Source organism: Stigmatopora nigra, chromosome 17, assembly GCF_051989575.1.
Source record: "Stigmatopora nigra isolate UIUO_SnigA chromosome 17, RoL_Snig_1.1, whole genome shotgun sequence".
NCBI classification, from domain to species: Eukaryota; Metazoa; Chordata; class Actinopteri; order Syngnathiformes; family Syngnathidae; genus Stigmatopora; species Stigmatopora nigra.
The window spans coordinates 9,035,120-9,047,918 of NC_135524.1; the positions used below are offsets into that span (position 1 = coordinate 9,035,120).

The 12,799-nt window shown below is 37.3% G+C and overlaps 1 protein-coding gene across 1 annotated transcript in view; it reads left to right on the plus strand.

Annotated features, from left to right (window-relative positions):
• Positions 1 to 3,852, plus strand: part of trabd2a (TraB domain containing 2A) — a 54,175-nt gene extending 50,323 nt beyond the window's left edge. Inside the window, exons 6-7 of the mRNA XM_077737248.1 lie at positions 500 to 769; positions 3,366 to 3,852. Coding sequence (XP_077593374.1) covers positions 500 to 769; positions 3,366 to 3,555 — 460 coding nt within the window. The 3' untranslated portion in view covers positions 3,556 to 3,852. The remainder of the gene's footprint in view (positions 1 to 499; positions 770 to 3,365) is intronic.
• The last annotated feature ends 8,947 nt before the right edge of the window (positions 3,853 to 12,799 follow it).

Genomic DNA, 12,799 nt, shown 5'->3' on the forward strand with positions numbered 1-12,799 from the left:
CCCTAGTATTTCCACCTCATAAAATGTAGCACCAGTATGACTATGCTGACCACCTATGAAGTGTTATGGATAAACCCGACTTAGTATAACATTCCACTCTGATCCGTGACATGTTATGCAGCATCTCATTGCATATGAAATTGGCAATCGGAGACATTTTTTATGACGGGGTGGAAGCAAGGCAGTTGTCCACAGCGGAGTTTGCAAAAGAGGCGTTGCCTCCCACCTGGCGTCAATAAAGTATCTCAGGCTCCAGTCAAAAATTGGGAACTATAAATGTTTTCTTAAGGTATGAAATATATTATGATGATCTAGTTGATGATTATGCAACACAGAAGGACAGAAAAAACAAGTTTTATGTCAATTTAATCATCCAGAATGCCTGAATCGCCTCTGGATGAAGAATTTGTGAACATACAGAATCCAATTAACAAATCGAAAAAGTTGATAGAGGGGCATATTATTCAACAATATCTCATCTGTGTTTTTAACCATTCAGGAGATCTTCACCCAGATCAGATATGGCTGAGCCAGATGATCGTAACAAGGGGTCCCATCTTTTGGAGTCTTTCCTCCATGAACTCCCTAACAATGAGCAGGATCTGGAATCTCTTGAGGACGAGCGCCTGAGCCACACGCTTCTGCCTTCAGACAGTTTGGAACTTATGGAGAAGGCGGAGAGGAAATTGTTGAAGAAAAGAAAGAGGAATAAGCAAAAGAAATACAGACACAGACACTTCAATGATCTCTGGGTTCGCATAGAAGAGAGGTAAGGAGCATCTCCAAGAAAAAGAAGAATGCTTGTTAGTATTTTGAAAAATGTCTGACTGATGAAAGACCTTTACTCTTTAACTGCTGTTTTTTTATAGACATCAAGTCCAATAAAATCTAATCTGGTCTGGTTTGAGGGTAGCCCGGTGGTTGAGTGGTTAGCGTGTCAGCCTCAAAGTTCTGGGTTCCTAGGTTCAGATCCAAGTCGGTCCACCTGTGTGGAGTTTGCATTTTCTCCCTGGGCCTGCATGGATTTTCTCTGGGTACTCTGGTTTCCTCCCACACTGTAAAGACATGCATGTTAGGCTGATTTGCCACTCTAAATTGCCCCTCGGTATGAGTGTGAGCATGAATGGCTGTGTCTCCTCATGCCCTGCGATTGGCTGGACACCAATTAAGCGTGAGCCCCCCCACCCCAAATTAAAAAACCCAATCTTTTTCTACCCGATTCTGATCCTCTAAAAAAAACATTGCTACTGATTGTTTATCAATTCTTCGGATCTGGGAAATTTGATAAGTTAGAATTCAGCGAGGAATAACCCATAGTCCTTTTATTTGTATCCAATGATCACTGCTAGCTCTCCCAGTCAAACTCAATTGGACACCTCTTGCGGTCAGTGCCAGCTAATGAGTTAATACTTAAACATGTAAACATACATTTTTCCGGATCTTTTCTACTCAATTTTCTGAAAATAACGTGATTCTATCGTGTACATCCCTCATAAAGTGTATATGAAAGTTGTACAAAAATACATGCCAAGAAAACATACCCAAATTGGCAGAGATAATCCTAATAGGACAGGAAGCAATATGGGAAAATGAGAACGTTCTCAATGTGTAATGGACTCTCCGTTAAACAGTGTTAAAAACTGACACTTCCTGCTTTGATGCTGGAGGCTCAAACAGGCAATGTATCATATCACCATGTTCTTTATGCACTTCACCTTTCCAGCTAAACATGCGTGCCCTGCAGTGACAAATGAGTCCTGACTAGTTACTCGTGAAATAGGTGCCTGGGAATTCCATGGAAGAATCCAGTTTTGCTCTATCCGTAGCTTTAGGCAGGGAATAACCGGACACTGAATCAAGCTCGCCTTTCAGATGAAAACAAGACCATTTCACAGGTGTGGCCTACTAAAATTTATGAGTGGATAACCATGTGGACACCAAAAGTTAATACGCCGGCTGACACTTGATCCCCTGATTATTGTGACAATGGAGAGAAGAAGAACGACAAGGAAAAGGGATTTGGCTTGTATTTGTTTACTTCCTAAATCAGTTTAAACATGAACCAGGTTTCTGCCCTGTTTGAATTACAATATAGTTACTGGATTTTAAGTATAGACTTAAAATATGAACATACGAAATGAGGTTCACCACAAAGCTCACATCAATTGGATCTGGAAAAATATTTATGGTGTGGCAAGAAGGTAGTGAGGGTTTTTTTTTAGTGTGGTAAATATTTTATGGTGGTTTAATACATTGATTCAAAAGCATTTGATCACTTTAAAACTAAATTATATAAGGATTTTTCAAGACTTTTGAAGACCATATTCCTTCCAATTCTGGAATACTGAGTATTGCACGCAAAGATTTATAATACAGTTAAATAAAGTAAATTTTACCTAAGCCAAGAATCAAATGACAAATCGAATCAAAGTCACTTTAAATCCGTGCTTCCACCTGTCGGTTCAGTAGGATTGTATAATATTTGTGTTTTTAAACATCAATTTTGGGATGGCCTGCACAGAATCTCTCCCTTTTGTCAAGGTCACCTGGGCCAAAATGACAGAGCTAAACACAATCACTCAGAATCGTCACCACTGCCGTTGGTGGATCAGCCAAAACACAAATGTTATTCACGTGTGGCCAAACCTGCAAAAATGTGACTGACAAATGTTTTTGCCATGAACTAATAAAGATGTTTCGTTGTCTAATTGGAGAGGCGCTGTCCAGAAAAAAATGCTTTATTTGTCAACGGCAGGGAGAATAGTAACACCCAACAACACTTACGCAAAATAGATTGTGTTTCCTTTTCGCATTCCTCCAACGCAACTTGCTGCCTAAGTACAGAAACGTTTCTTTGGAAATGATGAAGTTTGGCATTCATTTTTATGCTTAAAAAGCTGGGATCAAATGTCATCTAAACACTCAAAAACATTGGTTTTAGAACGATCTAGATTTTTAAAAAAAACGTGGCGTAGTTGTGCGTAGTACTTCAAAACACAAGTGCAGGGGACTTTTTCTAAAAATAGCAAGCCCAAATTTGAAATTTGTTCATAACAAAGTCATCACTATATATAATGGTTTTATATATTTATAATGACTTTGAGCATTTAACTAATGGCTAACAAAGGAACCTTGAAATTTGCGTATTTGCATTGTTCTTTTGATTGCCTTCCCCATGTCGTCATGTTTTCGGCAGTACTGAGCGTTCTGTTTCACCTAATTTTCCGCATCTTTGTTGCTTTGAATTTTGATTATTTTCAAGACCTTTCTTTGGTCAATTGTGATGATAACAAGGTTTTCCGGATAACGATTTTGGAGCTCTGACTAAAACGCTGACTGCTTCCTGTATTTTGTTGTCCTCATAGTGCCGTGGCACAGTCTCCACCACCCCTTCGCATCATCAACGGTTACATCACAGTCAAGCCTCTGAGTCGGGACTCCAACCACTACAATTTTTTAAATTTGCCTTCTGCTTCACCGCTTCGTTCATGCTCACCCATTCTCATTTGTGCCTTACTTGCACTTGTGCCTCAAATGTGGACTATCTTGCTCTAGCGGAATATTTGTTGCTCTCAAATACAATGTAGAGCTCAAAACGATTCCACAAAGGTCCAACTGGGTGCGGTTTTCCCTACCACCACCAATCTGTTCTCTTACATCTTCTTCAGTTGCTGCTTGTGGTCATCCTGTCTCAGTTAGAATAAATCCTGCACCCACATGGCCTTTTAGTCAATCGTTTTGACACCTGTGATGTAGAGCAATGGTCCCCAATCACCGTTCCGTGGACCGTTTCCGATCCGCGAGCCACCTAGTGCCAATCCGTCAAGGTAAAAAATATAAACGTTTTCAATCTCGCCTTCCTACTTGAATTGTAAAAAGTTGTTATAACGATAATAATAAATAATTGCTTTTATTCTTGGAATTCTGTTTATTTTTTGGCATTTTGGATGTCGTTTGTGCACCAAAAACACCCTCCCACAATTTTGTCTTAAGTTGTCGCCCTCCCAATTAGCCGGACTGTGAGCAAATAGCTTTACCGGTCCGCGGTGATAAAAAGGTTGGGGACCATTGACGTAGAGCAGGGGTAGCCAACTCCGGTCCTCGAGAGCGCCTATCCAATCTGTTTTCCATATTTCCCTCCTCTACTACACCTGAATCAAATGATCAATTCATCAGCAAGCTATCCAGAAGCCTCACACTGATCCCGATTATTGGATTCAGGTGTGTTGGTGGAGGGAGACAGATTGGATAGGGGCTCTCGAGGACCGGACTTGGCCTCCACTGAGGTGGAGGATCTGATGGACCGCTTAAGATAAAGTATCAATGTTGGTTAATGGTAGACATATTCGGGGCGATGTGGTACTCCAATTATTTTACAGAAGGAGACCTAAGACAGAATTTAATTGCAAAATATCATTTTAAAAAAAATGTTGAAAAAAAGAGGACGGGACCAGCCCGGTGAGTGAGTGGTTTGCAGAAATGAGTGGGACAAAATACACCCTCTACCAACATCCGTGTACTATTTGAATCTATTTAAGTGACGACTTGCATGAAGGGCGGCCTGGTGTGTGAGTGTTTAGCGCATCGGCCTCACTGTGGGGGACCTGGGTTAAAATCCAGGTCAGTCCACCTGTGTGGAGTATGCATGTTCTCTCTGGGCCTGCGTGGGTTTTCTCCGGGGACTCTGGTTTCCTCCCACATTCCAAAGACATGCATGGTAGGCTGATTGGACACTCTAAATTGCCTCTAAGTATGAGTGTGAGCGTGAATGGTTGTTTGTCTCCTCGTGGCCAGCGATTGGCTGGCCATCAATTTAGGGTGTTCCCCGACTGTGGCCCGGAAACAGCTGGGATAGGCTCCAGCACCCCGTGAACCTAGTGAGGATGAAGCAGTTCAGAAAATGAGATGAAATGAGAAAAGAAATACGGGGTACAACACATTTTATTTCATCACAAACGAAAATATCATTAACTCCAAAAATCTTAGTTATTTCAGATTTTTATTCATTCTTCCATATTAGAAGAGTTTGTCCGAGGATAAGTGGCATGGAAAATGAATGAATGAATGTTACAAATGTAAGAAATGTGTATATATGGTTTAAATTTTATAGATGTATTTTAGAATTATAAAAAAAATAATATCTTCATGTGTTGTTTATATGAATATATAAATAGATATGCAGTATATTTTTGGACAAAATCAAGAACTAACCACCGAATGTCTATCATGTGTCTCACTGAAAACCTTTTTTTTTTTATTGGAATGGAAAGAGGATACTATTGTACTTTGTGTATCAGTGTTAATACTTGCTCATTTTATTCTATGTGGTCTTTTTCCCCCAATGTATTTGTTTAATTTATTTAATTATCTTAAAAGTGCAGCACATTCCAATGACATATTCCCAATTTTTGTTGTTTTTTTATCTTCTTTATGAATTTGCTATTGTATTCTACCATATTTTTTTAAATGCTCTCCAAATGAAAGACATCTATGTTAAAATGTGTAATAACAATAATAGCAATGACTGATTAGCTTCACACAAGCAAATCCACAAAAGTGAGAGTTATTGTGGTCACCCTTAATGTTTTTTAGTCATACTTTTCCAATGAGATACAGTGTTTCCTCGGTTATCGCGGTTAATGGGGACCGGACCCCCCGCAATAGCTGCGTATCCGCGAAGTAGGCGGGCTCCTTCAAAAATGCTTAAAGAAACGTGTAACATGTGCACAAAAGCACCACCAAGCAAAAACATCATAGTAGTCCGGATGGAGGATCTTCTGCAGTTTTTTTGCACGTAAGAAACATCGTTATTGGGAGTTGTGAACAATGTTCTTTTTGGGCTGTGAAGAGGCGCCTGTAAACAGCCATGACGTCATCAATGCGATTCCTGAACTCTCATAATGTTATTGACCATTTCTTTGGCCTTTTTTGATGCAATTACTAATTCTTATTGAATATTTGGTTTCCACCTCTTGTAAAATGATGTAATTTATAATTTTAACTTAATATCTTTATTTTTTTTCATGAAAAAAATCTGCGAAGCTCTGAGTCCGCGATAGCTGAAGCGCGAAGTAGCGAGGGAACACTGTATTTCAGGTAGCTAGATAGCCAACTAAAAGCCCATCACAAAACGTACACTCTGTACAAGTTTTTGCATTTTCATCACTGATATCATTGTTGTGTAAACGACCGCTTAAATGAAATTCACAAAAAAAATTTGAACTGCACATCATGTCATTTGGCATTAATGTAGCAAATGAATTAATTTGGTGAACTCCAAGGGCGTTAAAAGTGTATTTTTTTAAATTATTCCTATTTTTTTTTTAAATAAAAAATAAGACCTATTTGCTCTTTTATCATATTTAAAAGGGAGAAAATATATTTTTGGGTGACCTTTCGAGTGGTCAATGGCAATGCAAAGACGATAAAGTGCTCCAAAAATGGAAAAATTGCTTACATTTCAAATACAGTAAAATACAGTTGTACTAAATAACAATAAAATATTTATCTAGATTAACACTGAACTCTGCTCATTCTTTGTGAGTCCAGGACAAGTTAAATTTGCATGTGCATGCTACCAACTGTGTCCTGAGCACGGTTCATGTCATGTTTGGGTGAGGTTAATGTGGTGTGAGAAGTCTGCTAAAAAGAACCCCTCTGATGTGTGTATGTGGTCTGTAGTAAATAAGGCAGCTGCTCTGATGCCAGCTTGTTGATCCTGCAGTAAACAAACAGGAAAGCATAGCTAAATCCATTTTACATGGGCAGGAAATGAATGTTAATTGCTTTGTTATATCAACAGGAAACGAGAGACATTTCTTACCCTTTGATTTAATGGGATTTTTTTTCTCTCCAAATTATTATTTTACTATACTAGTTTTCTGCCTACTGTAGTCACTAAACCCTTGGAATACCTGAAAAACTCCTCTAGGCCTCCTGAAAGGAAAAGAGAATTAAAAATAAAACCCCCTCATAAACTATATTATTCTATTTCCAAGTTGTACAATGTGATGTGGAGGCAAAGGAAAGCTGCCCTGAGGTCATATGAAAAAAAGAAAGAGGAATAAAATGAAAAAATTATCTGTGACTTGTGGGAATAAGTGGCATAGAAAATGAGTTAATAAAACAATAATTGAAATGGTTGTATTTTTCCACATATATATAAATATATATATATATATATATATATCAACACTCCCTGTTTTGCACAATATTTTTATTAAAAATCTTACAAGTTCACTGAAGAAAAAAAAATAGAAGAATAAAAGATGGACCAAACATCACTGAATAGCTAATCAACACAGTGGTATATGTTTGCTACTGAAATGCAGCCCAAAGAAGTACTAGGTTTAATTTTATTTTTTGGTCTGGAGAAATAACAAGTCTGTTCAAAATGTAAAATCCTGAAAATTATCATAATTTTCTGATCCCCACAAGTGTAATGCTAAATATTGTGTCTCTGAACTGAATTGTTGTCGATCCAAATATGTACGTATTCAGCATATTAACAATGACAACTTTTCAGGTTTTTGGAATGTTGACTAGTTGTCATTGTACTATCACAATCATTCAATTTCAAACTAAATCAAACAAGAATTAGGCGTTAAAAAGCACACGCCATGGACGAAATAAACCTGGAAAGCTCGCAATTGAAAGCAGATGTCCTCGCAGACGTCTGTTTCCTGTGTGGTGAGTCGAAGCAAGACATGGCATCCAATAGGACAGATTTCAAATTGTTAATTTTCAGCGGAATCTTAATGATTCTGGCTAGTATTTCTCAAAATATCACTTTGCTTTCTCGCCCTTGTTCAAGAAGAATGAATAGCTTCATTTATAAGGTGATGGACTTGAGAATACATCGACTGTTCCTTGGGTTTCAAAACTTTGAAGACTTCCTGTTATTAATCCAATCCTCACTTGGATGGATTTAGTTTCCCCCCACAATTATGACTAATCTACTTGAATGTATGATTTTGCCCAGCACTATGAAGACCAATTCCTGGCGTTCAGAAGGTCAAGCAAGCACACTATTGAAACAACTCTGGTTTATTTTCCAAGCCGAGCTATGGTCCATGTGTGTCTAAGCGAGGCTATTTATCAGGACATCAGTCACTGCAGCATGTTAGCTGAGACCTATGTAATAAGTGCTCTGCTGAGTGAGTTCCTCGTATATTTACATAGGAAATCTCCTTGGCTTGATTTCCAGCTCCAGCCAGTGGGAACTGTTGATATGTCATTGTTTGCAAACTTTCTACTTGATACAACTGAGAAAAGTATTCAACTAACTATTGAAGTCTAAAATTGGGAATTTTAAATGAAGAAATAGAATGTCACTATTGTCTACATTTTAACCATTTTAACGTGGAGATAAACTAAAATTACATCCAATTTTTAATGTCGCACGTTGACAAATTGAACTTGCGTATAAATGTGAAACGACTTAATAAAAATGCAAATTATGAATGTGAAATTACTTAAAAATCCAAAATTATATTAAGTAAAAAAAATGTTAATAAATATAACCTTCCCAGCATACAATTAAAACTATTAAACATTTGCAATCAAGTAATACTAAGAGCCATATTCAATATTTTATATAATATTTTCTTCTGAAAATGCTGAGCAAAAAACAGCAATTAGAAAAACTAGACATCAAGTTTAACACATCACCCCAAAAATTAAACAAAAATCTGATTCAAATTATAGCAATATATTTCAATTGAAAATATAGCACATGCAATATCTTAACCTTGTATATACAATGTTTTTAATCACAGTTGCATGGTAGTGGCAAAATAAGTACGTACGCACAAAACTAAACATTCAATAATAAACTTGTATAAATTAGCTTATTTTAATATATATATTTCTCATCAGTATGAGGGAACAAATAAAATTTAAAAAAAAGGGGGAGTGGATAATGTGACTGCATGACTTATGTATTCAACGTCTGACTTAAAGAGTAACTACTACTGAAATTGTAAAAAATAAATATTCACGCAATAGTTTGCCTCTGCATAGTTGAAACTGATGACCTAAGGGAAAGAAACGATATGGCAGAATGCGTATGACTCCATGAAAAACGGTTGTTGAGACTCACAAAATTTTTCGTGCAATGAGTCCTTCTACTAAATTGAAAGTAGGTCAGAGAAGGAAGTACTAAAGTACCAAGGAAAATTTACAAAATAAGTTAAAATCAGGCAGAATCACCATGATACTACACAAGAGATAATTTGCTGTGTTAAATGGATTTGATGTCAAGTATAACCATCAATGGCAGTGAAAAATGGCAACTACAACAATTTTTTTTTAGGTATATTGCAACAAATACATACACAGTACTACTATACTCTTTATTTCTATTTACAATCATGAAATAAATATTGCAGAACAAAGAAAAAATGTAAAACTATAAAATAAAAGCCCGAAACATACAAATGCATTGCTTTATTTCTTATATATAAATATAAAAAGAAAATAAAGAAATGTTATACGTTGAAACAATCCTAAAGTATATTGCAAAAAAATACACACGGAGAGTTTTAGATTATATATTTACACTAGTGCAAAATAAAGAGATAATAAAGTGGACAGAGACCTCAATTGATCACATAGGACTTTTTTTATAGTTTGTTGATGAGAATCAAATATTCAATGTCAATTTTTCATAACTGCTGCACATCCGATTTTCGAGAAAAAAAATCTGCTAAAATGTTTCTAATGTGACTTTAATGTTGGATATCTTTGTTCAAATTAGGGATGGTGAGAATTCACAAAATCTGGAGAGTCGACTCGGATGAAAACATTTGCGATTAGGGCATCATTATTACCTCGAGTTTGATTAATTTAATAAAGTGACAATACATATTAATGCACATATACATGTAAATGTGTAAGATTATAGCCAAAGGCTAATTTCCATTTTTAGTCCCTTGTGCAGGTTGATGTTAAAACCGCAAGATAAAATAAATGAAGCAATAGTAGGAAGGCACACAAAATTAACAAGTGTATCTTTGTTTAACTATCACCGGTACTGTACAGTGCAGAGCAAACTCAGAAATTGGTGTGCACTGCTGCTCTCTGCTTGTCATCAGCGGTACAGCGTTTTTAAAGGTCATCCTCTTTGAGGTCACTGTCTTTGATGTGTCTTTTTGTCAACCAAATACATTTTTTAGATTTTTTTTAACATTTGGAAAGCAATTTATACAGTGTTGGCCTTTTTAATTTTTTTTTTTTCATCTTCAGAAGCCACTATGACTACACGGAAGGTATCTTGACGGCCCCTCGTACTAGGTGAGATCTTAAATAAATATATGTTTATAACAATATATACTAAAACGGTGTGGATACTAAACTAGGGAATACATATAAAATAAATAATTTGGATAATAATAATCGGACATAGGCTTTGTCATCATCATCATTGACTCGACAAAAGCCTAATTGTCATCATACCCAACTGCGTATGACGAATAATAATTTAATATATATAATAATAAAATAACCATAAAACAGAGAAGGTGCTGTAATGTAAATGGATTAGAGCTACATAGCCAGAGCAAGTCTGCATCTATTTTGACCTGGTATCCTCAATGTGGAGGAGGAGCAAGAAGTTAAGGAAAAACTACAGACGGGAAAACTGAAAAGACAAACATGCACCAGTAAGAGTGAGGTGTGGAAAAGCTTCAAATAGACTTTTGAATATGCGACAAAAACTGAATTGGTGGCCAGCTAATTGCAGGGCACAAGGAGACAAACAACCATTCATGCTCACACAAATACCTTGGTGTAATTTAGAGTATCTAATCACCTTACCCTGCATGTCTTTTGAATGTGGAAGGAAACCGGAGTACCCAGAGAAAACCCACGCAGGAACAGGAAAAGAACACAGCTGGACCAACCTGGATTTGAGCCCAGGACCCCCACTGCGAGGCCAATGGGCTAATTACTCTGCAGCCACCCTGCCCGTCATATGTCATACATATAAAGCTCAAATCAGTCAATCAAGGATGCGAAGGGTTGACCAGGTGTAAATATGTTTATCCATGTAGACACATTTTGTCAAATCGTCAATAAGTGCATTTGACTTTGTGACCATCTGGGGGCAGAAGTGCACTGTGTCGTTGTTTTATCTGATGAGTGGGTGGATTAATTTGAAAATACTGTATTTGTTGGACCTTAACGTGTACCTGACTATAAGCCACAAACGCCAAATTTTACAAGAAACTGACTATATATTGGGCGATAAACTGTAAGTGCTAACTTTGTATTATGAGATATTCACATCCTCCTTGCAAACCATGAAAAAGTTACAGTAAAGGCCAATGGGGATGATAACAACAACAACAAAAACAACATTCCGGATGAATGTTTTCAAATCTTTCAATTTTTTATGAAATGGTGAACCAATGAACGTCAATGGCTACTAGCGAGTTAAATCATTTGGCAAAAAATAAACCTTCCAACTCAACTTTAAACCCAGGATCCCAGAACTGTGATGCCTGCACGCTAAGTACTCAACCACCAACCGTCCTGAGGTGATTATGTAATACAAAAAATCTTAATCAAAGTTCACCACTAATGTGTTCTGCCATCGTGGCATTAGATTAAACTGGCTCACTCTAACTCTTGCCTCCCCCGGGGGAAGACAAGGATTATAAATCAGGATTCCAAGGATTATTTTCCTCAATATGCATCTCCTATCTCATCCACTTTGCTGTCAAGTGTGCTCTTGTTTACCCATTGGCGAAAATTAATGAGGAAAATACATGCTGAGGGAGGCAGTGCAATAGAATAATTATGTGACATACAGAACAAAATGGTGCTTCAACTACCCTTTAGCGGCATGTTTTGATAGATCAATTTAAAGTGGATTGATGATTTCAGTGGGTGTAGCAATTAAACCTAAATTTCTGTGCTCCTCTTTATTTCCCTTTTGCTTGATTCATGTTGCTTGGTGAGAAACTGTGTACACTGTGAGTAGGATTCTCTAAAATGTCAAGTCGTTTCATTTCTCTGACATTTTGTAGAGTCTAAGGGAAACCCATCTGTCTCACCTCAGGATTCTGTTAGACAACACTTAGCGGAAAAACAGCAGCCATGTCTCGTCCGAATCAATTTCATAGTAGGAATTGAGTGGAAAAAATGTTGAAAACATATCAAATGAAACTCTAGGACATGTCCTGCCCTCCATTTTGATACATTCTTTCTTGACAGCAGGGATTTACTTTGCACTTTAGGTTTGTCCTGTGAGTGGACGCCACAGAGGATCAACTTTTTCCATTTGACCCTTTCCATTGCATCATCTACAGTCTACACAGCCACTTTACCTGCCAAGAACTCATAGATTGCAATATTGCAAGAGAAAAATTTAAATATTGTGAAGTTGGATGCATGTGAGCGACTAAATTGGTGGTCAGCCAATTGCAGGGCACGAGAAGACGGACCACCATACATGCTCACATCCATACCTAGGGTCAATTTAGAGTGTTCAACTTGCCTACCGTCGAAGTTTTAGGGATGGGGGAGGAAACCGGAGTACCTGGAGAAAACCCGCTCAACGCTTTGAGAACATGCCAGTGAGAACATACAAACTCTGTGAGGACCCACTTGAGAGTGAATCCTTGACAGCCTTAAGGACATACCGTATTTTCACAACTATAAGGCGCACTTAAAAGTCTTAAATTTTCTTCAAAATAGACAGTGCGCCTTATAATCCAGTGCGCCTTATATATGGAAAAAAACAGAAAGCCAAAAACCACCACTGTCGGATATTAAAAAAACAAAAACGCCTGAACTG